Source organism: Odontesthes bonariensis, chromosome 15 (assembly GCF_027942865.1).
Source record: "Odontesthes bonariensis isolate fOdoBon6 chromosome 15, fOdoBon6.hap1, whole genome shotgun sequence".
NCBI lineage: Eukaryota > Metazoa > Chordata > Actinopteri > Atheriniformes > Atherinopsidae > Odontesthes > Odontesthes bonariensis.
Window position 1 is genome coordinate 26099725 of NC_134520.1, and position 25407 is coordinate 26125131.

General features: G+C 40.0%; 1 protein-coding gene across 1 annotated transcript in view; it reads left to right on the top strand.

Annotated features, from left to right (window-relative positions):
• adamts10 (ADAM metallopeptidase with thrombospondin type 1 motif, 10) overlaps positions 1-25407 on the top strand; it is a 56538-nt gene that overhangs the window by 12009 nt on the left and 19122 nt on the right. Inside the window, exons 3-17 of the mRNA XM_075485732.1 lie at positions 2616-2755; positions 2871-3080; positions 5269-5437; positions 5818-6020; positions 7144-7227; positions 9254-9399; positions 10392-10435; positions 10966-11071; positions 14440-14586; positions 14768-14909; positions 16934-17041; positions 17344-17489; positions 19457-19520; positions 19810-19912; positions 23956-24089. Of these exons, the coding sequence (XP_075341847.1) occupies positions 2616-2755; positions 2871-3080; positions 5269-5437; positions 5818-6020; positions 7144-7227; positions 9254-9399; positions 10392-10435; positions 10966-11071; positions 14440-14586; positions 14768-14909; positions 16934-17041; positions 17344-17489; positions 19457-19520; positions 19810-19912; positions 23956-24089 (1946 nt within the window). The remainder of the gene's footprint in view (positions 1-2615; positions 2756-2870; positions 3081-5268; positions 5438-5817; positions 6021-7143; positions 7228-9253; positions 9400-10391; positions 10436-10965; positions 11072-14439; positions 14587-14767; positions 14910-16933; positions 17042-17343; positions 17490-19456; positions 19521-19809; positions 19913-23955; positions 24090-25407) is intronic.

Genomic DNA, 25407 nt, shown 5'->3' on the forward strand with positions numbered 1-25407 from the left:
TTTTTCCAAGCTTGAAAGGTAATGGTGATACCACCTGGCTGCCTGATCGCTTGCTGTGGTTTGTGAGAGCAGGATTGATGTGCCATTGAGCACAGATCTGTGCTTAGAGGATGGCAACATTTTAGAGGAAGTTTAAGGCGTAGCGCTTTTAGGGTTCCTGTGCGTTCGGTGTCCATTGTTGTGAATTTAAAAAGGACCGATAGTGGGGATTTCTGGGCTTTGTAAGAGAAAGGTTTCTGATAGCCCCAGTTAATAGGTTGTATAAACCATATATGATGGTTTATAGCCTCGTATAAACCTTCTGTTTTATCAGTTTTGAAATGTTTGTTGTGTCTTTATCATAGTGATACAGTTTATTTCTATCTTTGAAACATTTTCTCCTCGTAGCTACCTTTCTCCTTGACATTTTTACTTCCTGTTTTATTTCTTAGAGCTCGCCCAGTTGTGCATGTTCTACGTCCAGTTCCTGATTCACACTTTCACACCATCTCCCTCAGTATATAGTTCCAGGTTTCCTTTCTTTAGTGTCAGCCCCTCATCTTTGTTTCTGTTGAGGGTTTAAACCCTCATGCCAAGATAATATTTTGAGTTTTGGGTTGATGTTTTCTCAACTTCCTGCCGCTGCAGTACCATTTTTTTTATTTGAAATAAAAGGTCATTTTCCTCATCTACCTGTCTCCTGTTTGTAAATCTTAATTTGGGTCCTCTCCAACACATACAGTCTTGAGACAAAAAGTGTTTTTTAAATTTCCCAGATATTCCCATTTTCAGTTGTCTAATTGTATTTTTTCTTTTTTTGTTAACGTTTAAAAAAAAACCTTTTGAAAATATTAGACCTTTTGCTATTTTGCTAATAGATGTCGTTCATAGAGTCATTTAACGGGTTTACAAATGTGAAGAGGTGACACATTATGAAATGCTTAAAGACTAACTCTGCAGTCTTCTTACTACATAATGTTCACCTTCTGAATTAGGTTCCCATAAACATTTAAATGGAAAATAGAATTAGGTTAAACTTTAGGGTTTGCGTACTTTGTGGCTAAAGGGTCGTTTCCACGTGGTTTTGACTAATGTCTGCTCAAATCAAGCTTGTGAGCTTGTGTTTATGACCTGGAAAGTCATATCTACGACTTGTGAACTGTGACCTTTCAGTAAATTTCTATTTATGAGATGGGGGACATTGGGGGGCGGGGAATGATATAGACTTGTGACGTAAACATGTGAAGGCACCATATCTTGTAATTGCTCTCCTGATTTACTGTGTTGGACCATCATCAGTAGTTATTCTTTTTATAATATCCATCCTGTCAATATGTTTGTCATTTTTGCTGCATTAACAGCAAAGTCTGTTTCGTGCTAGCCCACAACGTAGCTGTGTGAAATGATTCTGTTAATGTTACGAGTTGACATGATTTTATGTTTCTCTTTGTCTGGCTTTGATTCAGGGTTTGTTTAAAATCACCATTAATGTTATTCACAACTGAACTTGTAAATTGTTAGATAATTGTGAGGGTATTGAATTAATTAAGATTCAATTCCAGACAAAACATGTCAACTGAAATCTAAGTTTACTAGGCAATTGGATCAGGCTGTAATTTTAAAACAGATTATAAACAGGCAAGTGTCATAAAACAACATGCACAAGACAGAGAAATCGAGTTTGGACTCTACTGTGGGGAGAATATAGTAGATGATCCTGTTGAGACAGTGTTGATAAAGTGCTGATAAAGCAATTGAGAGCAGGTGTGTGTGGAGGTGTGGGGGTAAGAACAGGGAGGAAATTAAGTGATAAACGAGTGATGCTTCTCAGACAGATAACAGGTCAAAGCAGTACTTTTAACCTCATTTTTTCCCTCTGTTTTCTCATTATAACAATCACTTCCCTTTGAATCTTAAAGACCATCCTGCTGTCTAGAACTCTAACTGAAAGTTTGCTTGTTTTACCACCATAGTAAATGAAAAAGTTTAAACATGCTGACACATTCACAGTTTTTTAACAGAAAACAAAGCATTGACTTTTCTTTACTTTTCTTCTTTGGACTGAAACCGCTTGAACACTGAGGATATGTTGAGCTGATCTATAGTATAACTTCACAAAGCTCATGTGAAGGTAGTTTGGGATTGTGCTTGTCTGTTAATCTAAGCCACATCTAGTGACTGACAGTATTTTTCCCCGCTTGCTGATCTCTGGGTTTTTGTTCTGTGTGGGAAGGAGCTGCTTCTCCGTCAACCGAGACCAAAGATTTGATGAAAGCTGGACTCATTTTTCACTGTTAGTTAGCTGACCATGGCTGTTTGGAGTTGTGTGTGTGTGTTTGGACAATAAATCTCCCAACAGGCCCCGGACAGACAGGAAGTATATAGTTTCAAGGTAACTATGGTAACCTCCTTTTGGCCTCATAAGGGAAGGGTACTTGAAGTGGAAGGGGCCTTGCCAGTAAAGGGCCAAAAAGTCTGTTTCTCTTTGCCAACTGGGTTAGTCTCTCAGTAAAGAGGCCCAGGGCAACTACAAAGTCCTCAACTGTTTTTAATTAGAGTGAATTAGATTAAGCTGAATTTAGGCTGTATTGAACTCTGACGGTGACTTTTTGCCCTTTTTATTTTTTTCTCTCCAGCTGCTTTCCTGTCCAGCCTCGGCCAGTATGAGATTGCCATCCCTGTACGTGTAGGACCTAATGGAGAGATGCTGGACGCAGAGAGGACGCAAAACCACCAAAGAAGACGGCGCAACACTGAAGACAGGCTGCCTGACTCTGTAAAAAGCTTTTTGAGAGAATTCCCTGTAGATTTCTGTATATATATACATTTTCAATTACATTGATACACATATACACAGATCTCCTATATATTTTCCTTTCCCTGTCTCTTAGCTCTTCTACCAGCTTTCCACTTCACGGAACAACTTCCTGCTGAACCTGACGCTGCAGGGAGGTTTGCTGTCCCGGCAGTTCAGGGTGGAGTACTGGAAGAGGGGCCGATTAGCCTGGAGTCACCCTTACTCTCCCCAATGCCACTACACAGGACACCTCCAAGACCAACCGCACTCTAGCAAAGTGGCCCTGAGCAACTGTAACGGCCTGGTAAGACTAAAACTTTACAATCTAATCCGCAACTGGAGTGAGGTCAGCAACAGCAGCAGCGCTGGCTCTGAAACACTTGATTCCAACATCAAAGCATGACATCTGAACAAATCTTGAATCCTGTTGCCAGCCTTAATCTTAAGCCAAACTGACTGCTGTGGTCTTTTGGTCTGGTCCACCTAAATCTGATCTCAAAGGAGATAATCTTTCTAAAGTAGGCAATTCTTATTCTGTACATTTTCATTCCTACAGATGAATGGGCAACATTAGAGGAAGATGTGATGACAAAAACCCGATGCTGCTACTGTAAATTTTCAACTCTGCAGAAGCTTCAGGGATAAATTGATAGTATAAGAGAAATTGTTTCTACAGCTTCCCTGCAACTTATTCTTGACATTTTCATGTCTCTCAAGGTGGATGGTTGAGATGAAAACTATTCAGACAAATTAAGACAGTACTATGCTGATGTGGAGTTACTTATGATGCTGTTTCTAATAGATATTTGAATTGCACTTTGAGTGATTGACATAAACTTTCCAAGTGTCTTTGTATCAAATAGACAATGTGGAAGCTTTCTTATCTTAAATATGCCTTAAATGTTGAGAGAAAATGGGTTTCTTGACTTTTTTCAAGAAAATCAAAATGATTGCTTTAGTGCTTAAAGTTTCAGGCCAGAAAACTCTACCTTTAAGCCGTGAAGCTTCACGTTGGAGCATTCTCTCTTAGGGCTGTTCAAAGGCTTCTGCAAAACGTAGGCTAATGTTCAAACTTGTTTAGCGCTTACTGTGGAAAGCATCATTTCCCTTTCGTTCACATTTTTCTCATGAGGTCATCTCAGCAAACCACAACAGAGAGCTGGCATCTGTTTGATGATGCTTCAAAGTTAGTACTCATGTGAACCCTTTGACCGGGCATTCTGAATTGTGATGCATCATTTTGTTGGCTGAACGTACTCAGCTGTAATCATTGCGCCGTGTATCTGTGTATCCTCTCACTACAAACAGCAGGCCCCACAGTAACTTTTTAGATGTGTTCACGAGGCGTTAATAAGCCGCACACGTAATTACTGTTGGTCAGACCAGCATGAGAGCATTCACCAGTGAGCACGCTGCGTGTCCAGAGGAGCATCACTAACTTTGTTATGGGATTAAAAGAGCTTTGAAAACCGCCGCAGCTAGTCGAGGAGAGACACTCGCTCTGACCGGGACCGACACATCTGAGCAGAATCAAAAGAAGTTTTAGTGTATCGCTCTCTGTCTCACTCTCATTTTATTCGCTCTCATTCACCCTTTCATGCTCTATTGTATGTGTTGTCTGTGTGTGTGTTCTGTGGTGTCCTGATCCACTACTCAGATGGGTCCAGAGTTCCCCACAGAGGACCCTGTGGTGGGGACAGCGTCTTTAGAACAACTGGATATGATATGAGCTTTACTTACAATGAGTAATAATGGCATATCGCTCATTATATGCTTGTGTTTAAGATGAAGACTTTCAGTAGATGTCCCTTGATTTAGATTTTTTATCTCTCAATATGTTGAAATAACAGTTTAGAGAGACAGTTGTTGTGAATAAGGATAAGAAAAATATTATTAATTCAATTTTTTTTTAAACAGATTCAGTCAGTTTCATTCATGACATTTTAAACATATCTGCAACTAAAGAACGTTGACTCTAGCTTTCTTTGTTTTGGAAAAAGCACATCCTTCACTATGTGGATTTACGTTGCTCTCTTTTTGTGATCTTTGCACTTTTTTCATATAATATGCATGTACTGTTATCATAATCTGACTAACTAGTGAGACAACGATAAAGCAATGATTACTTGTTTGATATACTCATGCCATGCAACCAAACATTTAATTTCTAATTATGCTAAGAAAGTTTTGAAATATAACAACATTTTGGAGAAAGTATAAAAACATGTTGAAGGTTTTTTTACAAGAGATGTATGCATATTGAAAAATTAATCAAAGAAAAGTGAACAGTAAAGGTCAGATAACTTTACTAACGGTTTATTGCATGCTTAAGTTAACATTTGATCTGAAAAAAATGCTTCAGTTACCTGTGAATTAGAGCTCTAATGTTGAATATGGCAGTATTACTCCAGTAAATATCTTTTCACTGTGAAGTTTATGATATTTCCCTGTTATTCTGTTCTACTTTGTTCTTCAAATCTGTCTTTCTGCAGCAGGGGGTGATTGTTGCAGGAGGAGAGGAGTACCTGATTGAACCCCTTGTCTCACCAGATAACCAAACGAGGACGGAGAGCGGGGAGAGAACAGAGGGGCGCCCCCATGTGGTTTACAAGCGGTCATCGCTCCGCCATCAGTACAAGGGCCGGTCCTGTGGGGTCATTGGTGAGAGGAGACATGTTCTGGTCCTATTCTGGAGAAATATTCTTGTCTGATAACAGTAAGGTCTAGACTGGAGGAATAAACAGCTTCAGAATGATTTGCAAACCAGCCAGCAGCAGAAGATTGTGGTTGGGTTTGAGTTCCCAGTTGTGATTAGGCGTGACTGGGTCTTTGTTTCAGGGCGTTGTTTAAAAAGCAAAAATATGTGCAGGCAGACATCTCTTAAAAATGAAATAAGTGAACTTCTCTGTAAAGCTTAGATTAAATTCTGCTCTACAGTCATATGAAGTGTTGTCAGGCATTCTTCTGGATGCTTGACAAGGTGTTGTGTAAGTGTTGGCACGTGAAAAAAATCTAATCTAAAGTCTGATGATCTATTTCAGATGAGAAGCCAATGAAAGGTGCGTCATGGTGGCAGCGGACTCTGAAGACGCCTCCCCATCATGTCGGCCGCGGCCAGCTGCCTCTGAAGCGCTCAGTTAGCCAGGAGCGCTACGTGGAGACTCTGGTGGTAGCTGACAAGATGATGGTGGGTTACCATGGCCGCAGAGACATCGAGCAGTACATCCTGGCTGTCATGAATATTGTAAGTTTCACAACGCAAAATATTCACATGCGTGTCCGTTCCAGAAACGAGAATATTTACCATCTATCAGAAAATTAAGTACTTCCTTCCGAGTTTGACATTAGGACAGAATTTAAGGGATAAGATATGACGAAGATCTTCTGATTTATTGTAGTTAAGTTTTTCTAAGCTTTTTAAGCTGCAAAAAAAGAAACATTTCTTAATGAGGTTAAAGTTTAAGTTGGAAGGAGAAGAAAAGCCCTCAGTTAAAAGAATAAGCCAGGCAAACTTTTTAATGCATTTATATGCCAACAGTATAAATTGAATGTACGCTTATTCAGTTTCTTGAGTAATATTCGTAGAAAGAAGGAAAGAAAAATGTGTAGACTTTGCCTGCATTCTCCCAGGGGAAGCCACATGTTTCACTCAGACATGCTGAGGTTTTTGTTATCGGTTGCACTATTTCTGTTGGTGTAGATCTTCTCATGCTAAATTTTGAAAGCAGACGCACACATGCACAGAGATTTCAGGAATGTATTTAATGAAAGGGTGGTCAGCAGACAAAGCAGGGAAACAAAGACAGATAAAACTAACAACATATCCGAGTGCAGCTTTTTTTCTTAATGTTAGGTCTTTGATGATCAATTTTGCTGTACTCTCCGTGCAATCTGCTTCTTGGACTGTTTGGCTATAGCGTAAAGTCAGTTTTGATAGGGCCTTTCAGCATTCAAGAGGTTCAATGCTAAAGTTGTGGTTATTAATGGATGATGCATTAGTGTCTTTTTTTTCTTTAATGGGGCTTCTCTTCACTTACAAGTACTGTACATTTTACGACGTATTAGCTCTGTTTCTATTTTCTATTCCAGTATTGCCTCATCTCAGCTATAATGCACTCAACTGGTGTATCAGTGTTTTTTTTTTTTTTTGTTTTTTTTTCCCTTGTCCTGTTCAGTATTATGGCAGCAGAATTGTAATCTGAATAACCATTTATGCTAAACACATTTGCTATGCCAAGGGAAGCTTTATGAATGTAAAGCTCCCCTTGACGCCCATCAACTCCTCATTTTTATTTATTTATTTTTGTTACAATCAAAAGTATCAGTCGTTTTTAAGACTGGTCTTTTCTTGTTTCCCTGGAGGTCAGGTTGCCAAACTGTTCCAGGATTCTAGCCTGGGGAATGCAGTCAACATTGTGGTGACACGGCTCATCCTGCTCATGGAAGACCAGGTAAGAAACGTTTGTAAACTCAAACAGCTGCAATAAGCAGCACAAACCACCTCTTATTTCTCTATGTTTCACTGTATTTGTCCTTATTACCTCTTGGTCCAAATAAAACTTTGACCAGTATATATGAGCTCCTTTTTTGTGTCAAATTATTGGCTTAAGTGTGTTTTCCCCCTCGACTCCCAGTGGACTCAGAGTGTGAGAGTGGCTCTTGTGAATGGCGGCTGTAATGACAGGAATGACAGGATGTAAGGAAGCAGGGAAGAGAGAAATGATTCAGAGAAGGGGGAAAACTCAGGGAATGAGGGGAGTTCTGTACCTGTCGTACAGAGCTGCTCTGTAACCGTCCTGATTTTTACTGTGGGGAACAGTGACTTCTCTGACCACTGATATGACGCAAGTCCAGGGTGTAGAAATGATCAAAGTTACATTTAGACAGTGATGTAAAGCACACGCAGGTAGATGAACCCATATGTTTTTGCATTAAAATCACAAGAAAACAGCTGATACTCAAGGTTTTGAGGTATCAAAACAACCAATATCCTCAAGGCACATTAAGCATTTAGCTACATTGTTTATCCTCTACTTTGGTCCATGCGGAAACGACCCTCGGTTGGATTGCCATGAAAGAATGTCATATATTTCTAGACGCCAGAATATAAATCCTACAGTCCAACTGACTGAAGTGGTCTTCTGATGATCCAGAACGCTCAACTCTTCTGAGAACACGTCCTTTCTTAAAATCTGTAGCTCTAAAATGCCCAACCTCAGCTAACTGTGCACTTCTTTACCCGTTCTGCTCGTAGTCTTTGAATACATTCAGTTCTTACTGCTTACGCCAGGGTTTCTTACTGTTTTTGTTTTTGTTTCTGTTTTTGTAATGCAATTTTACATTTAATATTCACCCCAGGATAAATTATATTGAAGTTCAAACTTTCTGGCGCTACAGGTCATGATTTCAGTTTTGATTTAAGACTATGAAAATGCTCCTAGACAGCTTAGAAGATTAGAAGGTCTTTGTGTTTCAGGTTGCTTGTGTCAGCATATAACTTCAAAAACCATCATGGCTAAAAACAGCAGCATGGCTGCAGATTCTTGTTGTATGATGTAGGTGAGTGAGTGAAGGTCAGAATTTACAGTGAGTGAGAATCCACACCTGACCACAAGGCAAGAGTTCAGCTCATAAAAAGTGCATGACCTTACCAGCATAGCTCACGAGATGACTGAGCCACCTGACTGCCGAGTAAATGCCCTTATTAGCTTGCCATTAACAGCATGTGGCGAGACAGCGCAGCTGGTTCCATCGTGTATTACAGTGTGGCTTTGAGGTTTCTTCCATAACTTTCTTATTAGGGAAATTTTATGATTCATGCTGCATCAAAATAAGCACCAGAATTTTCCGCCCGGATGTGTTCGTTATCTGAACGCATAAAGAAGTCAATGTTAGGATCATTAGCGGTGGGCAGCATTAGTGTTGTTATTCTTATGCCATAGACTGCTGAGGTTGAGGTCGGGACAGTGTTGAGCATGGTCTCTGCGAGTGGTTCTGTTGCCGGTTTCCAGGTCTAAAAAGGCAAGCTGGCCCTGGAAAAAGAAAATGAGGCCAGCAGTGGGCCCAGAGATGAGGGACTGTGGGATGAGACAATTACTAGTTATGTCACCACATGCATTCCTGGGTTACGAGTTCTCGCCAGCTGTGGCCAGCAGAGCACTTCCTCCTCTCCTCCTCTACGTGCACTTACAATGCTGTGAAGGTGCAGAGTTTTCACAGATAGGAAAGACTAACATGCAGTGGTGGAAAAGAAGCCTAAATCAGTGTAATACAGGAAGACTAGTACTGTGTTATCAAAACATTGCTGAGCTATCATGTGATTGTGGGAATACCTTATTTGTTGACATTGTTAATTAATCAAGTGTCTGTAAATGTAAAAGCTGCATGAATTTGACTGTTTTGCATTTGAAGGAGAGAATACATTATTCAATTTTTCCAAACTTGGGGATAAGTCCGTATTTCTCGTCTCTCTACTAGCCAACACTGGAAATCAACCATCATGCTGGGAAGTCTTTAGACAGCTTCTGTAAGTGGCAGAAAACCATCCAGCACCGGAGCAGCTACGGGAACGCCATACCAGACAACGGCATTGCTCACCATGACACGGCTGTGCTCATCACCAGGTCAGAAACAACATAGCAGTCTTACAGGAATGAGGAATTTAGACTGTTATTCATTTCTGGAGCTTTCATCATACAAAAGTAACAGCAATTTGCATGAACTGCCAAAACAAATCTTCTGCAAATATGTCTTCCTGTTCATATACAGTAAGAGTTAAAACAGTGTTTCCTCCAAGCTGAACTCTCACATTCCCAGCCCCTCTCCTCATAGGTTGTCAATAAGCCAAGTTCAGCAGAGTTGGGCTGTATCTTGTCCCGTCTTGGGTGACAGTAGATGGGGCCTCCCTGCATGGCTCAGCACCTGGACAGAAGATGTAAAAGAAAGATGTGAGAGCGGTTCGAGAGACAGAGACAGATTTATTATGTTGAACTAACCAGACAAAAAAAAAAAAAAAAAAAAGAATAGAAAAAAAAGACACCTTGAGATGATGAGAAATCGAGCAGAAATCAAAGCAAAGCTGCCTTGAATCAGACTGTGGGGCTTTCTCTTCATCTCTGTAACAGATACTTCTGGAGGAAAACAGAGACAACAGTGCATGTTATATGCATATTATACAGATAAAACACTTAGGCTATTGAATGTGGAGGGTGTAAAAGAGAACAACGCAACCACGGTTTGGTCAGAGTCATCTGAAGGCTGCAGAGCTCAGCAAAACTACTACAAATACTATTTTGTCTTCAGGAATGTCCTAAGTCAGTCACTTTTTTTTAGTTTTAGGGTTAACTTTGTGGGAACAGTTTGGTTTTGCAACAGCTTTTATCAAGCAAAGGATGGAAACTGTCCAGACAGATGACACCTCAGTGACCATTTATGGTTTCCCCCTATTGTTTCTTTAAAGCTATATCTGCCTGGTGTCACTGCCGTCCACTATCTGTCCATAACATGTCTGTGAGTGTATGTCTGTCACCATCTGAGCCAAGTGTGTGCCAAAAACTTTGATTAGATGCTGAATAATGTGTGTTTAAACCTTTTCTATTTTCCCTCACATCCACAGGTACGACATCTGCATCCAAAAAAACAAGCCCTGTGAAACTTTAGGTAACTTACACAAATGTGTTCTTGTAATTCTGCATTTTCAAGATGAAAAAACAGCTTTGCCCCCCGCTGCTAACCTTGACCATCACGAGAGCACACCTAACCCTAACCCTAACCCTAACTTTTAGAGACCCTAAATCTCATTTGAAAATATAAAACCAACTCCTCTTAAAGAACCAACTGAATATCCTTCCAAAGTCCGGAGCCTTTCCATTGTTCTTATTTTCCAAAGATACCTCCTCTTTTATGACCTAAAACTCATTCTTGTTTTCATAGTTGATATACGCAACCACACACAGTCTTATTCATCCACAGAAATTTGTGATGCAAATCATATGTGGTTAAAAAAGAGGAAGATTCAGTGTGCATGATGCTGTTGTACTTACATCAAAAGGTATGTGTGAGTGATAGTGATTTTAGAAACCCAGCAGACCTCAATCTTAGTTTCCCAGTAGTTGATATTGTGAGATTCAGTCGAAGTGTTTTCTACCCTTTAGATGGATATTCATGTCCTGTATTTGTCTGTTTGTTAGGTCTGGCTCCAGTAGGAGGGATGTGTGAGCCAGAGAGGAGCTGCAGCATCAATGAGGACATCGGCCTGGGAACAGCCTTCACTATCGCCCACGAGATCGGACATACGTGAGTAACACGATAGAAACGCTTTTTATTTCCTGGACGTTTCAGAGATCTCTTAGTCCTGCAAATGTAAAGAATGTCTGTATTCAAAATCCCCTGCGATGGTTCGTATGATCTCTTAGGCCTATACATGCCATGTAGTATGCAAAGCATGCATCAGCGAAGTCCCGAAACGCATCTGGAAAAGACAGCAACTTTCCAACATCAGAGGGCAAAGAAGAAAGCTGCGCTTTCAAAGCAGCAGAAATATCAAGGGAACCAGCTCCAGCTAAACTTACTTTTGCAATGAAGTAATGCTACAGAGCGGTGAATCTGGTTCCTTCCAGTAGTCAGAAAGGATTTCTTTGTTAAATGCTCATTCTTGAGAAAACCATGTGGAAAATTTGCGCTACGCACTACAAGCTAAATCTTCCCTTACATACTGCAAAATTTGTTGATTTAACTGCTTGATAGTAGGTAGTGTTATGGAAAGCATAATGACGTGTGTAGTTCATTCTGCATCCTGCCTTAAACTGTTTAAATATGGTCTGTAGTTTCATATACAGCCACTGACTAATATTTCAATAAAAATCTGTTAGTTAACATCGAAATCCAGTTAGTTTGTCCATTTCAGAATCATTTTCACTATGGCAAACATTTTAATGGGTGAAAGGAGTCAATAATGGATGAAGAGCTCTTACTTTCAAATGGACTGCACTTATATTGCTCCTTTTAAAATTATAAACAGTAGGTTCTACAAAGTATTGAAATATGTTTCTCATTTCCTCTTTTATGCTCTCATACAACACTGTTTTAGTATATATACATATACATATATATGTATATATACATATATATGTATATATGGCACACAGATGAAGTTGTTGGGGGCAATGTGGGGTTGGCATGTGGAGGGGCTGGGGATTAAACCACAGATCCCACGGCTGGAGGATCCCTGTTCCACTCCAATACTCTGCTATGCTGCAGGCCAGTGATAACAGTGTCAGTTAGTTGAACTTGATAAGAGTGATCTGTTTTTACTATTATCAAATAAGCTGTCAGCAGCATTTTTGGTTCCATCATGGTTGTCTCTCATATTTGAGTTAAATGTGGGTTTCATATAAGTTAATGATAATTAATCATATTGACTTTTAAATGTCATTTAACAAACTCCCTTGAAAATGGGGAAAAAAATGGAAATTTGTTTGGGGTGATGCCACAAATATTTAAGGACAGGGTTAAACTGTTGATCATTGAGAAATGACCCAGCCAGACCAAAGATGAAGGGCACAGAACTGTTCTGCAAAATTGACTGGATGGTTTATCCATGAACTTGAACTTTGGTCTCTTCTGCTGAGCCTGAAAGATAAGATGTCCAGAATCCCTGAGGTGTCTTGTGTACTTTGTTGCTGTAAATTTTTCGCTTCCTCAGATTATCATTTTCACTTCTCCAGAGAGAGAATATTCTACCTTCAACACCATGAGTCAGTTCCATTAGTTGAGAATGTGTTAATAGTTATATATTTTTATTTCAGCCACAGCGGAATTGGTTGCACGTGAGGCTGGTGAAACACCTGGATGTGCATCTGTTTTTCATATTTGGCTCCCGTGGATGACGCTGACATTCCATAGTCTAGTTTAAGTGATCAGCATAATTTAATAACCAGCTATTCTATAAGTTTATATCCTCAACTTAGTTCCCACATACAGTGAATCGAGAGAAGTTGCTGTAGTACGATCCTACTTGCTCAGTAATTCAGTGTCCCATTCACTTGTGTTTGCAAACCACATTGAGAAATATTTAAGCAGATGGTGGATCCATCAGTTTCTCTAATGGTTTACACAGGTTTTCAAGCACTCAAACTCGGGGGCCATCTTATCAACATGACTGGACAGTGTTTGTTACTGTAATGAATGTGCATGAATATACAATCTGTTTCACTGGCCTCAGTACAGTCAGCAGTTGTGTTTAATTGTAGAAGAAATTGTTTTGACATCACAGTGCCGTGTTAGATCAAATGCAGGGCTGTTTGTGGTGAAATGTACCCACAGAAATGACTCTGCTGGGAGATGGAAGCTTTCAGAGCATTTATATTTCAGAATCAAACATAGCTACCGGGAGCTTTATTGCTGTTTGCTTTAAATGTTCACTGATTAGAGGGACAACTGTGGACGTCATTTGGAGTTCTACCAAATGGTAATCTTCAGGATGAGAATTTTTCCAGTTTTCTTTCTTTAAAAAATATTTTGTTGTCAGGATACGTGGGGCTGCACAGTGGTGTGGTGGTTGGCACCATCACCTCACAGCAAGAGGGTTCCTGGTTTGAATCCCAGCTTGGCCCCCTTTCTCTGTGGAGTTTGCCTGTTCTCCCCTTTTATGCGTGGGTTCTCTCCGGGTACTCCGGCTTCCCCCCACCGCCCAAAAACATGCATGCCAGGTTAATTGGTGACTCTAAATTGACCCTAGGAGTGAGTGTGAGTGTGCATGGTTGTTTATCTCGTTTGTCTCTGTGTGGCCCTGTGATGGACTGGGGACCCGTCCTTCACCCTGCCTCTCGCCCAATGACAGCTGGGATAGGTTCCAGATACAAATGGTTTATTTGGGTCACACTTCTCAAATGTAAGGAGTTGATATTTTGCTATGTTGTAAAATAAATGAGAAAATATAAGCCTTTTAGTCTGATTTTAATTATTAATTAATGAAGAAATAAATCATTCTTTTAATCAAGAGGACAAACCAGAGAAGCAATTTTCTGCAGATTTAGTCAGGTGTAGTAGTGACACATCACCAGCAATGACCTCCATTAATCATCGTTGGTTATTGGTATGTATGGTAAAGTATGGTAAGGTATGTACAGTGCAAGACAGTTGGTAAACTTATATAAAGCTCCATGACAAGATAATTAGAATTTTTTTCCAACATTTTTTTGTCATTACAAATATCTAATTGACATAAAAAAAAGTAGAGTGGGATTTTAAATCTTCCATTTTTTCATTTAAAAGATACATGACCTTCAAGAGTAACGACTGTTGCCATGATCAATTAATTGCAGCCTTTAACTTGGCCATTATACAGAACTGCAGTTTTCTATTTTTAAAAGTGGTAAGTAAATAGTCTTTAGTGGTAATTAAATAGTCTTACAGTCTACAAACTGTAAATCAGTCCCTGGTTTGATGCCTAAAAGAGAACCACCAGCACACTTGATTCTCTGTTGTGGTTGAATGAGATAGGTGAGCATTTATGAAAGTTGTGGACTGTTCTTTGTCTGTTCTTTGAGTCCCTCTCTGGTATCCACAGTGATCTTTTTTCCACTGTCCCCATTGCTGCCACAGCGATTATTACCCGTCCACATGGCCTCAAAGTGTTGTCATTGTATCATCATGGGCTTTAGGTTTGGGATGAACCATGACGGTATGGGGAACGCCTGTGGGCCCCGCAGCCAGGAGACCGCCAAGCTGATGGCTGACCACATCACCATGAAGACAAACCCATTCATCTGGTCCGCCTGCAGTCGGGATTACATCACCAGCTTCCTGGAGTAAGTCTGCCAATCAGATCCCTGCAACAAGACGAACATTTCCTATTAAAAGTTTGAGGAAAAAGAAAATCATTAGGAACATTTTTGATGGTCAAAGAAACCTTTTCAGCAAATCCAGTTCCACTTAAACATCTTTTTTATCCATTTCCCCCCTTTTTCTCTTCTGTTTGACTTATTTTAGCTCAGGAATGGGCTCCTGTCTGAACAACGTGCCTCCAAAGCAGGAGTTTGTGTACCCCACCACAGCTCCAGGTCAAGCCTACGATGCAGACGAGCAGTGCCGCTTCCAGTACGGCGTCAGATCCCGGCAGTGTAAATACGCGGTGAGCACACAGATGTATAGCTGTTTCATAAATCCTTCTCCTGGCTTTCCGAGCATGGTTAACAGTATTTGTATATATATTTGTATTTATTTTCCTTTTGTGTGTTTTCTGGAAAGTCCCATGCCAAATTTACGAAGAAAGAACGTCTGTTTTATAAAAAAGTACTCAAAATGATATAATTTTGGATCACACCATCATGGCCTAATCCTATTTCTTTGCAAATATTTCTATGTTTTATGGTCACAAGCAACTTTACTGCCCCTAGAGAAAATTGGCCGCACTTTGAACTCCCAAAACCTTGCGAATTATCTTTGGTTGTCGATACAAACCTGATCCTGATCACTCAGATAATTTAGAGCTCAAACACATGCACTAGAGCTGAAACTACTACTTCTAAAAGTATGTCAAGATAAATGGTGGTCAATTGTGTCACATGCCTTCAGCAGATTCATAAGAATGGCAGCACAATATATGTTTTGTCTTTCTGACAATGTCATTCATAACGAAAGTTATCAAAGGGTTGAATCCTGACTGATGTGGGCTCAGAATAGATAGTTTACTTTGGAACAGAATTCTTTAACTTGAGATTTTACCAGTGATTCTAAACAGGACAATAAGGATTTTGGTTTATAGTTTGTTGAGTCACTCATGGAACCCACTCTAATGGGACAACATGAGCAGCTTTCCAAACCTGGGGTACAATGCCACTGGTTCGTGGAACAATGTTAAAAAATACTTGTTTGGCAATGAGTGAGGAAAAAAAAGAAACATCCAAACAGTCCACACATGTCGATATGTTTATTTTGGTCAGTATTTTGGGATTTCATGATCTCACTGAGTGGGGATCAAGGATGATTTAAAGATTAAACAAAATTCTGATGGAAAGTTTCAATATAAGACAGTGAATGCCCACTATCTGTGCAGCAAAGTGTCTGATGACAGCAGAGAAGATTTCAAAGTGGTCATGAAGTGCGTTCCCTTCAAAGTATGATGAAGGCCACTATCATAAATGCTCTTTAGAGAAGTTAATTTGTTAAAAGTTAACCATATTTCTCTTGATCCCCATATGTGAGGAGGTTCTCTTTAGCCGGGTGAAGACGGAGATCACTGATTCCTAATTCAAAGACTCTAATTGCAGTAATTTTCACTCCTGTTTGAAAAGATTAAGTCAAATAAAGTAGATGAATGGATTCTTCTGGTTAGGTCTGGTGAATTCATTGATTGAGCCAGATAAATTGAGGTTAGTAGTGATGTAGTACTGTAAATTCTGTTATATACTGCCAGATATATACAGATACGGCCGTTTATATATATTTTTTAGCTTGTATATATATTTTTTTATATTTTTAATATTTTTTTTACCTCTTACTTTATATATATTATATTTTACTTCATGTTTATTGCTGTTTTGCACCAGGGATAAGAGGGAAACACTATTTCAATTCTGTGTATGTCCTGCACATATGGCAGCATTGACAATAAAATTGACTTGATGACTTGATGATGTTCTATTGATAGTCTGCTGCATTTACCAGACAATGTCAAAGCCTCCTTCAACAATCATTTCAGAGTGTGCGTATAAGTTGCCCAAGGCTGGCTTAATCTCTCTTTAAGTTATTTATCTCACAGCACACTCCTGATTTAGACTCCTCTTTCTCTCTCCTTCAAATCTGTGACGCAACACATCTTGCAGTACTTTCACGAAATAACATTCTTTTTATTGCATGGTCAAGTTTTACAAGGCCAGCTTCAGAGCGAATGGACATCTGGAACAGCAAGCTGCTTTATAGACTCATTACTATCGATACTATGTAGTCACAGCATATGTACACAATAAAACATAATCCCATGTGTAAAAGGCATCGCTGTAGAAAGGAGAAGAGGTGAAGGTGAACAAGAGGGTTTCTGCTCTTGTGTCTCACCAACAATCATTTATAGAAAAAAAACATAAAAGCAGTGACATTTCGTCTGATTCTCTCCCTTTCATCGGTGCTTTTATTCTCTTCCCACTCACACACACACAGGAAGTCTGCAGTGAACTCTGGTGCATGAGTAAGAGCAACCGCTGCATCACCAGCAGTATTCCTGCTGCAGAGGGAACCATCTGTCAGACGAATACCATAGAGAAGGGGGTAAGCACTGAAAGTATTATTCTTTTTGAGCCTATGGCATTGAAAGGAAAAGAGTTCAGCCTGAACTGAATGTTACAATAAGCACAAGTCTTCAAGCTGCATTATTTTGACTTTTGTTTTGTTTGGATTACATGTTTTCTAATAAAGAATATTTGATTTTTCTATAGCAAAAAAAAAAATAATACTGAAAATCTTAAAGTGTTTACAGTATATATTATGACTATTATCCTAGTTGTTTTATAATTCTGCGAGTACTTTGCATAAACTTTATTCATTTATATATTCTATTCTATATTCTGCAGTGGTGCTACAAGAGGATGTGTGTGGCATATGGGACTCGTCCAGAGGGTGTGGATGGAAGCTGGGGTTTGTGGTCACCCTGGGGGGAGTGCAGCAGGACCTGCAGCGGTGGCGTCTCCTCTTCTGTCAGACACTGTGACAGCCCCAGGTACAGATCTTAGCGATGACCCGTTTGAAATGCAGCACCACTCTTTTACTCTTTAACGAGCGCATTCACAGTAAAACTGAAATTACTACAGTAGATCAGTGAGAAGACCAGATACACCTGTGAATAGAAGGTGTTTCAGTTGAGAACATGAAGATGCATCACTGCAGGTTGCATGTTGTATCGAGAGCGCCATCTTGTGAGGAACGCTCTGCTGCTATCTGCTCCAGCCATCGTTGTTGTTGTCTGGTTAGCTTGGTTTTTACTTTAGCTAAAGTAACATGGCCAAAATTTGGAGGAAAAGTTGTGAGATGGATAAAAAAGAAATACTGACATTACCAAGAGAAATTGAATCATTCTGCAAATTAACAAGATAAACAGCACAGATCCATAAGCTGGACTGGATTACTGACCCTGATGCACTACCATTGTTGGTTTAATGCACTTTGCATGAAATTTAAAAGTTACAAATTCAAGCAGGTTCACAAAAGTTTTGCAGTGACTGGTTTGCTATTTAGCATATTTTACACACAGTGTTGTGCCAAAATCGGATTCCCTGTAAAATCTGCCCACCTTTTTCAGCTAATTTAACAAGCTAGTTCAATTAATTAATTCAGCCGTGTGTTCATTTTTATGTAGCTGTAGTAAGTTGGTGTTATAAGTCGCTATATTGTTGATAAAGATTATTTTAACTTGCATTGGACTGTAGTAATTGGAGGTTGTGTATCTTTTTGTTTTGTGGAGCAGAAATGGATTAATTTGAGGCTTGCCCTATAGGATGTATGCAGGGTCCCTGCATACAGAAGGCAGCCTTGGTGCTTGTGGAATCCTGACAATTTGACACATAAACAAACCCAAATACCCAAAATTCAAGGTGGCATGACATCAACTTCACATTCTCTGAGCATCTGTGAAAATAACCAGTTAACTGACTTTTATTAAGCAACCTGGAAGACATTACAGTTGTAAACTTGTATTATTACAGCCCAGTTCTGCACAAACTATTGTTGAATATTTATTTCCCTAAGGTAATTTAACAATTAACAAATGTCAATATTGCTTGGAAAAATAGGCCACACATTAAATGTGTAATTTATATATATATTTTTATGCTTGGATCTAAAAAAAAAAGTGCTTTGAAAATGCCATTACTAAGAGCCGAGACATAACTTCATACACTATTTCTGTAATGTCCCCATTGGAGTTTGCAGTATTTTACAGTGGGCATCAAATACTTGCTCCTGATTGTAATTTTTAATATCTGTATGATACAGCTATTCCAACTAACTTCACCCGAATATGTTTAATAATATATTATTTGCACTTTTGATATATATAGAGCATCTTATATGAGCTGTTAAGCTGTAAATTAACAGAACAAAAAAAAAACTGCAGTAAATTAAACAGGCCTTGGAGATGCAGATGAAAATTAGACTGAAAGGGGATCCTTTAAATTCTGCTTTGTTCTCACAAGAGCTGTAAAAGTATGACAAAAAGACATCAGTGGTACTATTTAAATCAAAAAACCTTGCAAGCAGCAGTGGAGTCTAAATCATCACAGAATGACTAGTTCTTTGAATGCCCATTGCCAGATGCCTCATCTTGAACAGATTAAACTGAGAATGGATTGACCCAAATCTGAAGCCAACTGTGTTCTCCTGTTTCATTTCTGAGCATCATTGCACACAATTGCTTTGCCTCCAATCTCTTAAAACTTGTTGGAAGTCTAGCCGAAGCAGCCATTTGACAGTGACGAATTGTAGCTTCCTTCTCAGCCGTAGTTTTAAAATCCAGACATGTTGTGTTTGTTGGTCTGTGTAAACGCCGCAGCTACGAGAAAGATGGACAAAGAGACTTGAAACACAGAGACAAAGCCACAGAAAGCTGAGGTGTTGCCTGGTGATGTGATGGAGATTGGATGTAATCATGCTATACTCAGGTTGCTTGATTTTCTTTGTGTTTCATTGTAGGCCAACCATCGGTGGAAAATATTGCCTTGGGGAAAGAAAGCGCTTCAGGTCCTGTAATATAGATGTGAGTGTTGCTGCGCTCCATCGTCAACATCACTTTCATCAATTTGTCAGCATAAATCAGCCAAAATCATGAAATTTTGACTTATGTCACTTATTGAATGTGAGACTCCATGCATTTGTTCGTGAAACATACATACAGTAATATGAAAGAAAGTACACCCTGTTGTAGTCATATTGTTTAACATATTACGACTTGCATATTATTTTTTCATTCAACCAATTTAAGCCTTAATTCAGAAGCGATCCAACCTAAAAAACAAAAAGAAATTGTTCATATGTGTGCATTACAGGAGTGCCCTGCGGGCTCTCGAAATTTCCGAGAGATTCAGTGCTCCAACTTTGATAGCAGTCCTTTCCGTGGGAAATTTTACACCTGGAAGCCTTACAGAGGAGGTGAGTCAATAATCCCGTCCCATGTAATGTTGGTGTGTGTTTGAGTGTAGCGTGAGCTTGGCAACCTCTCGACTATTGCTGCTGCTGCCGTTGCCTGCAGGCCACTCACTCCTCTGTTGTCAAATCAGTCTAAACCAGCCGTAAGGTCTAAACTAAACGAAACGTTGAACATGTACAGCACAAATTAAGCAAAAACAGTGACGGGTTATTGAGGGTTGTCACTCATTGTCAACAAAAAAAGGTTGCCCACCATTTCTCTGATTGTCTGGCATCTGCCTACAGGTTAATTGATATGAAGTAACATAACATATTATGAGACTGACAGCTAATCAAAAATCAGAAATGTGACTGTTGGTGTTATTGCATTTTCCAAGCAATAAACTGTGTGAGTTTATTGTTATCATAAATGATGACCAGTGCCAAAAAAATGAAGTTGAAACTTAGTTTTCTCCTGAAGTGTAGTTTTCAGGGCATTTTACAATCCCAGTCACTCATCCTAGGTAGTAGCAGGTACACAGTAAGTGAAAGGGAAGTGTTCTCTGACCCTGGAGATGAGCCAAACGTAGTCCAGCAGAGATAGGTAAAAGTCCAAATTCCAATACCTCATAAACAGTCTCATGGTCGTACACCTGACCACAAAGGTAATGCTGACATTCAAGAAAAAAAGCTTAAAAAAGTTTGATCTAAAACCACATGACGTGAAACGTCAGAAACAGACAAGCGTAATCACATGTAAGAAACTTACTCGTAACTTGTGGGAAAATCCAAACTTCAGCAATATCATATAGAGAATGAGTCAACAGCTTGACTGTGGTGAGAATGAAGACAACGTTAGGGGGTTTCTGTGCTGAGAAAAATTTATTGAATAGTCTGTCTCACTCAGCAAGGTTCCTAACTAAGTGAAATGACCAGGAATGCAAAGGAATGGTCTTTCGAGCGCTTCTTATCTGCCGTGGCAGATTCTAGAATAGATCATCCCTTATGAAAGGAAAGAAGATTGTGATGTTCCTCAGTTCTCTGGGACAGCAACATTCAAAATAACACACCAGGACAGTCTTCCGAACCTCTGAACTTCCAGTCAAAAATAGCACACTTACTAGAAAACTGTCCCTTAGGAATAAGGGATCTAAGATGTGTATAGCCAAATGATATTTGGCTTCAGTTTCAGTCAGTAAGCCATACTACAGGGGATTCACAGCAATATGAGTTGAAGAGGGTATACTTTTTTGTCTCAATTCCAGTCCTGATAATGAAGTGACATATTCACTGGGCTGTGCATGTCGATATAACCTGCATAAAAACATTTGTAGTTAAAAGCATGATCAGTCCTATAATGGATGCCCAGTTGGATTCCCTCAGGAGACTTCTGAAGAGACAGCTGTGGTGCTTTGTTTTCTACTTAGGTGAAAAATGCTTTGGACTTACTAAAAGAAATAAGACATAATTCTTTTGACTATTTGAGGGCAACTGTTGGGTAAATTGACCAGTTGAGGTGGCTCGGGCATCTGCCTTCTAGACGCTTTCCAAGGGAAGTGTTTTGGACATGCCCACCAGGAGGAGGACTTCGGGCAAATCCAGGACACACCGGAGAGATGTTATGTGTCCTGGCTGGCTTGGAGTTGCCCCCCTGTCCTTCCGAAAGAGATGGAGGGGAGAGGGAGACATGGGATCTCTGCTGTATCTGCTGTCCCCAACCTGATCCCTGATAAGCAGAGATACTGGAGAAACACAACAATAAAAAAATAAATGAAATTACTGAAAATAAACCCACTGTTTTCTTGTATTAAAACCCAGATTAGAGAGTAAAAAGGAAAGTAAAGGAGTATATTTGTGAAATTAGCGTTGAGCAAAAGGTCAACAGAAAACAAGTGAGCTGAGAGCTGATGACAGGAGACCATAGGCTGTATATGCAGGGAACAAACAAAGGTTAAAAGAAAAACAGTTGTGTGCATGTGAGGAGAGAGTAACAGGCAAATCAAAGCTGCAGACTGTCTTGTCTGGCCAGCAGATGCTGGCTGCAGAGAGCCACACGTCCTGGAATTTCTTGCAGGAACTCTTTGTTTCTTATGAGGACTAGATGCTGAAACTGGACTTGAAAGATAAATAGTTCAAATGATATAACTGCTTTTAATCGGGCACTGCGTTCACATAATGGCTCACAGAAATGGCCAGCCATCCAATTCCATCTTCAGGCAACAAGTGCTCCTTTCATCAAGTCAGCTGATTTTACAATGGAAATCCCTTGCAGCTGTTAAAATGGGACAAGTGCCGAAATCTCTGCTCCGTTTTAAGGCCAGATCACACCACTGTCCTTAAATCTTCATTTCAGCTCTTGTACTTTTACCCTCTAACTCAGTGCAGCTTCCCTTTTCTTCTCCTTCCTCTTTTCCGTGTCCCCTCTCTGTTAACTTCTTTCCATTCTCACTTTATTTAGTTCACCATTATACAATCACTCCTTCTCATTTCTGTCTGACATGTAGAACAGAGACAGCCTTTCTCTCTCAGCTCAGACAGCCAAGGACAGTTCATTAAAAAAGCTCTCGGCTCTTACACAGTTTTTTTCCTTCAAACAAGCTGCTCCATATTACTGTTCTCAATCCAGCAGCCTTCACATTCAACCTTCAACACACCCTCTAATATGCACACGCTCTCCTGATAGCTGCCCTGCCAAAGCTCGGCACCATGGGAATTGTAGTTTTCCATGGTCTGACCACTTTATTATCTGCAACCCCTACCAGTACATATTCACTCTCGCTGTTTCCCAGCACATACTGTACCTGCTTCAGAGCTGCCAGCACAAACAAACACAGCCCAGGCTGATGTCAACAGCCACTCAAATAGTGGAGCTGTTGGCAAGTTTCACAGATGAATGAAGATTTGTGGCACGACTAGTGTGTGAATGTGTGTATGTCTTCATATTCTGGTGTATTTATTGGCCACTAAGTACTTAACTTCCTCAAGTCACTGGAGCTGCTAAATATTAAAAATGTCGACTTTTGGGAAACAGTAAAGAAGTCGTTTGTCTTAACTTTGACTTTGGTATATATGGCACACGTTAGTGTTGTAACTGGCACGGGCCGTGTTTTACCTTTCTTTATCTTTTTATCTTTTTACTTTGAAATCTTTCAGGAGTTTAAGCAGACTGTGCACATATCTGTTTGTATGCATTCACTGAATTAATACTCAGTGGTTTGGTGTCTGTATGTGTGCAATCCAGAGTAACGGTGACATAATCACTTTCGGCTGCCTGTTCTCTGGATGTCACCACAGAAAAAACATTTCCTACTCTCTTGCAGCCTTTTGCCTTCTTGTTCTGCCTGCACCCCTGTACAAATGTGATGTATTCAGCAGAACAGGAGCAGAAGACTTGTCTCTCACATGTCAGCACAACATGCTTTTTCAGATTGTGTTTCAGTGTTGAATTCTATGCCAAACAGCAACATTCAGAAAGGATTACCACATCTTCATTGTCAGGTTAAGGCATGCTTCATCTCAGTTCTGGCTCCTCGGTAAGGAGTGAAGATGATGATTGGTGCAGGGACTCTTCAGGGGGTTAACTTGTATTTAATTCGCCCGCATTCAAAATCTTTGTTTTTTATATTTGCATCAGACTGCGGGATTATGATACACAGTGGACTCAACATTTCAGACCCTGAAGAGACCTCTCAAAATCATGTTGAACCTTTGCCATGACCCTGAGTTCCTTTAGAATGGTCTTATGGATCTCAGCTGGTAAGATGTGAGACATGGTTTTACAGCTGAAAAAACAATCTCCCTCAACGGTCCATTTAGTGCCAAACGCAGATGTGGTGATCACGATGCATCTTTATGCAGAAAATTCTTTAAAGCGATTCAAATTTAAGATGTGCTAAAATAAACACAATAAATTAACTGCCTAAAATTGAGCAGATGTCACATTAGAAAGCGTGTGTTTTTAAATAATTTGAAACGTTATTAAGAAAATGTTCTCACTGTTTGCATGGATAGTTCTTGTATGTTGATACTATGTGTCCTGTGCAATGTGTGTCTGTTTATATATCCAGGAGGGGTGAAGCCCTGCTCTCTCAACTGCCTTGCAGAAGGGTACAACTTCTACACCGAGCGAGCTCCTGCTGTGGTGGACGGCACGCTTTGCCGGGACGACTCTTTGGATGTGTGTGTCAATGGAGAGTGTAAGGTGAGTTAAACTAACTGAATTGAAATAAAGTCCATTAAACGTGAGGAGACAGTTAACAACGATCAACAGAAGATTGTCATCATCTCGGATAACATTGTTTATTCTCACTTTGAAGACTCTGGACAGCCGCCACTGTCTAGTTTACGCACTAACCACTGACCCTCATCACAATCAGCTGCACAGCTGATAAACTGCCGTAACTTTGGCAGCAGTCTGAGATTCCCATTAATGGCCTCTCTCGTAATCACAGCTGTTAATCAAAACAAAACATTAAACTGCTTTGAGATTTAAATTGGAGACCACCTGGAGCTTCAACAGGTCCCTGGAACTAATTTAACAGCCACAAAGCCAATTTGTAGACCAGGCTACACAACAACAACAAAAAAAAAACCATAACAATAATAGTGCATTGTTTATGTGGCTCAAGATGAATCCAAATCCACAATTAGTTCTGCTCTAACCAAAGAGTAAAAGCTTTGAGGAAAGAGAAAAAAGGAAAATCAGGATTTCTAGCTTGAGAATTTATTTTTCAGCCTCCCCTCTGCTGCCTCTTTTACCCCCCACTGAGCTCCTTTATTTGAAAGCTTTGAGCTCACCCAAAAAGACAATTTTGTTTACCAACACCCCCCCCCCCCCCCCCCCCCCCCCATTTTTTCATTTCTCCTCCTCCCCTCTCTTTCTCTTGTACTCTGCTCTATTCTGCTCTGAAGGAACTCAGTGACCCTCCTGCTCAGCCGTTAGTCTGTCTGCACCGCAGGCTGGTTTTCATTCACTTCACCCTATTGTCTCAATTTTTCTCCTTTCCCTGCACCTCTCCACTTCTTTCTTGCAAATTTTCTGTCTTCAATCCAGCCACTCCTCTCATTTCACCTCTTGTACTATAATTTTTTTTATGCACACATTAAAGTCCAAACAGATTGCAGACAAATCTCCGTCTTTTGCTTGCAGCCTTATGCTGGTTTGACAATCAAAGAATGGGTCAGAGAGAAAGACGGTCAGCTGATGGAGGTAGAAAGGCTGTCAGCATTCGCCTTACCTGGAAAACTGATTATTCAATTGAATAAACTCCAAACAGACATTCTCCCTGACCTGCTGGACAAAATAAAATGGAAAGAACATGAAAACAACTGACCTGGTGAATCGAGGAGCAACCTGTGCCCTTACAGCAGGGGTGTGCACTCCTCAGTGCACTTGATTTGAGATGTATATTCACAATATGCCTCTTTCTGTAGACATCATTCCGCTGCACATCTCTGTAAATCAAAGCAGACTTAAATCGGGTACTATCACAGGACTCTAATGTGTGCTGGTGCCTTCA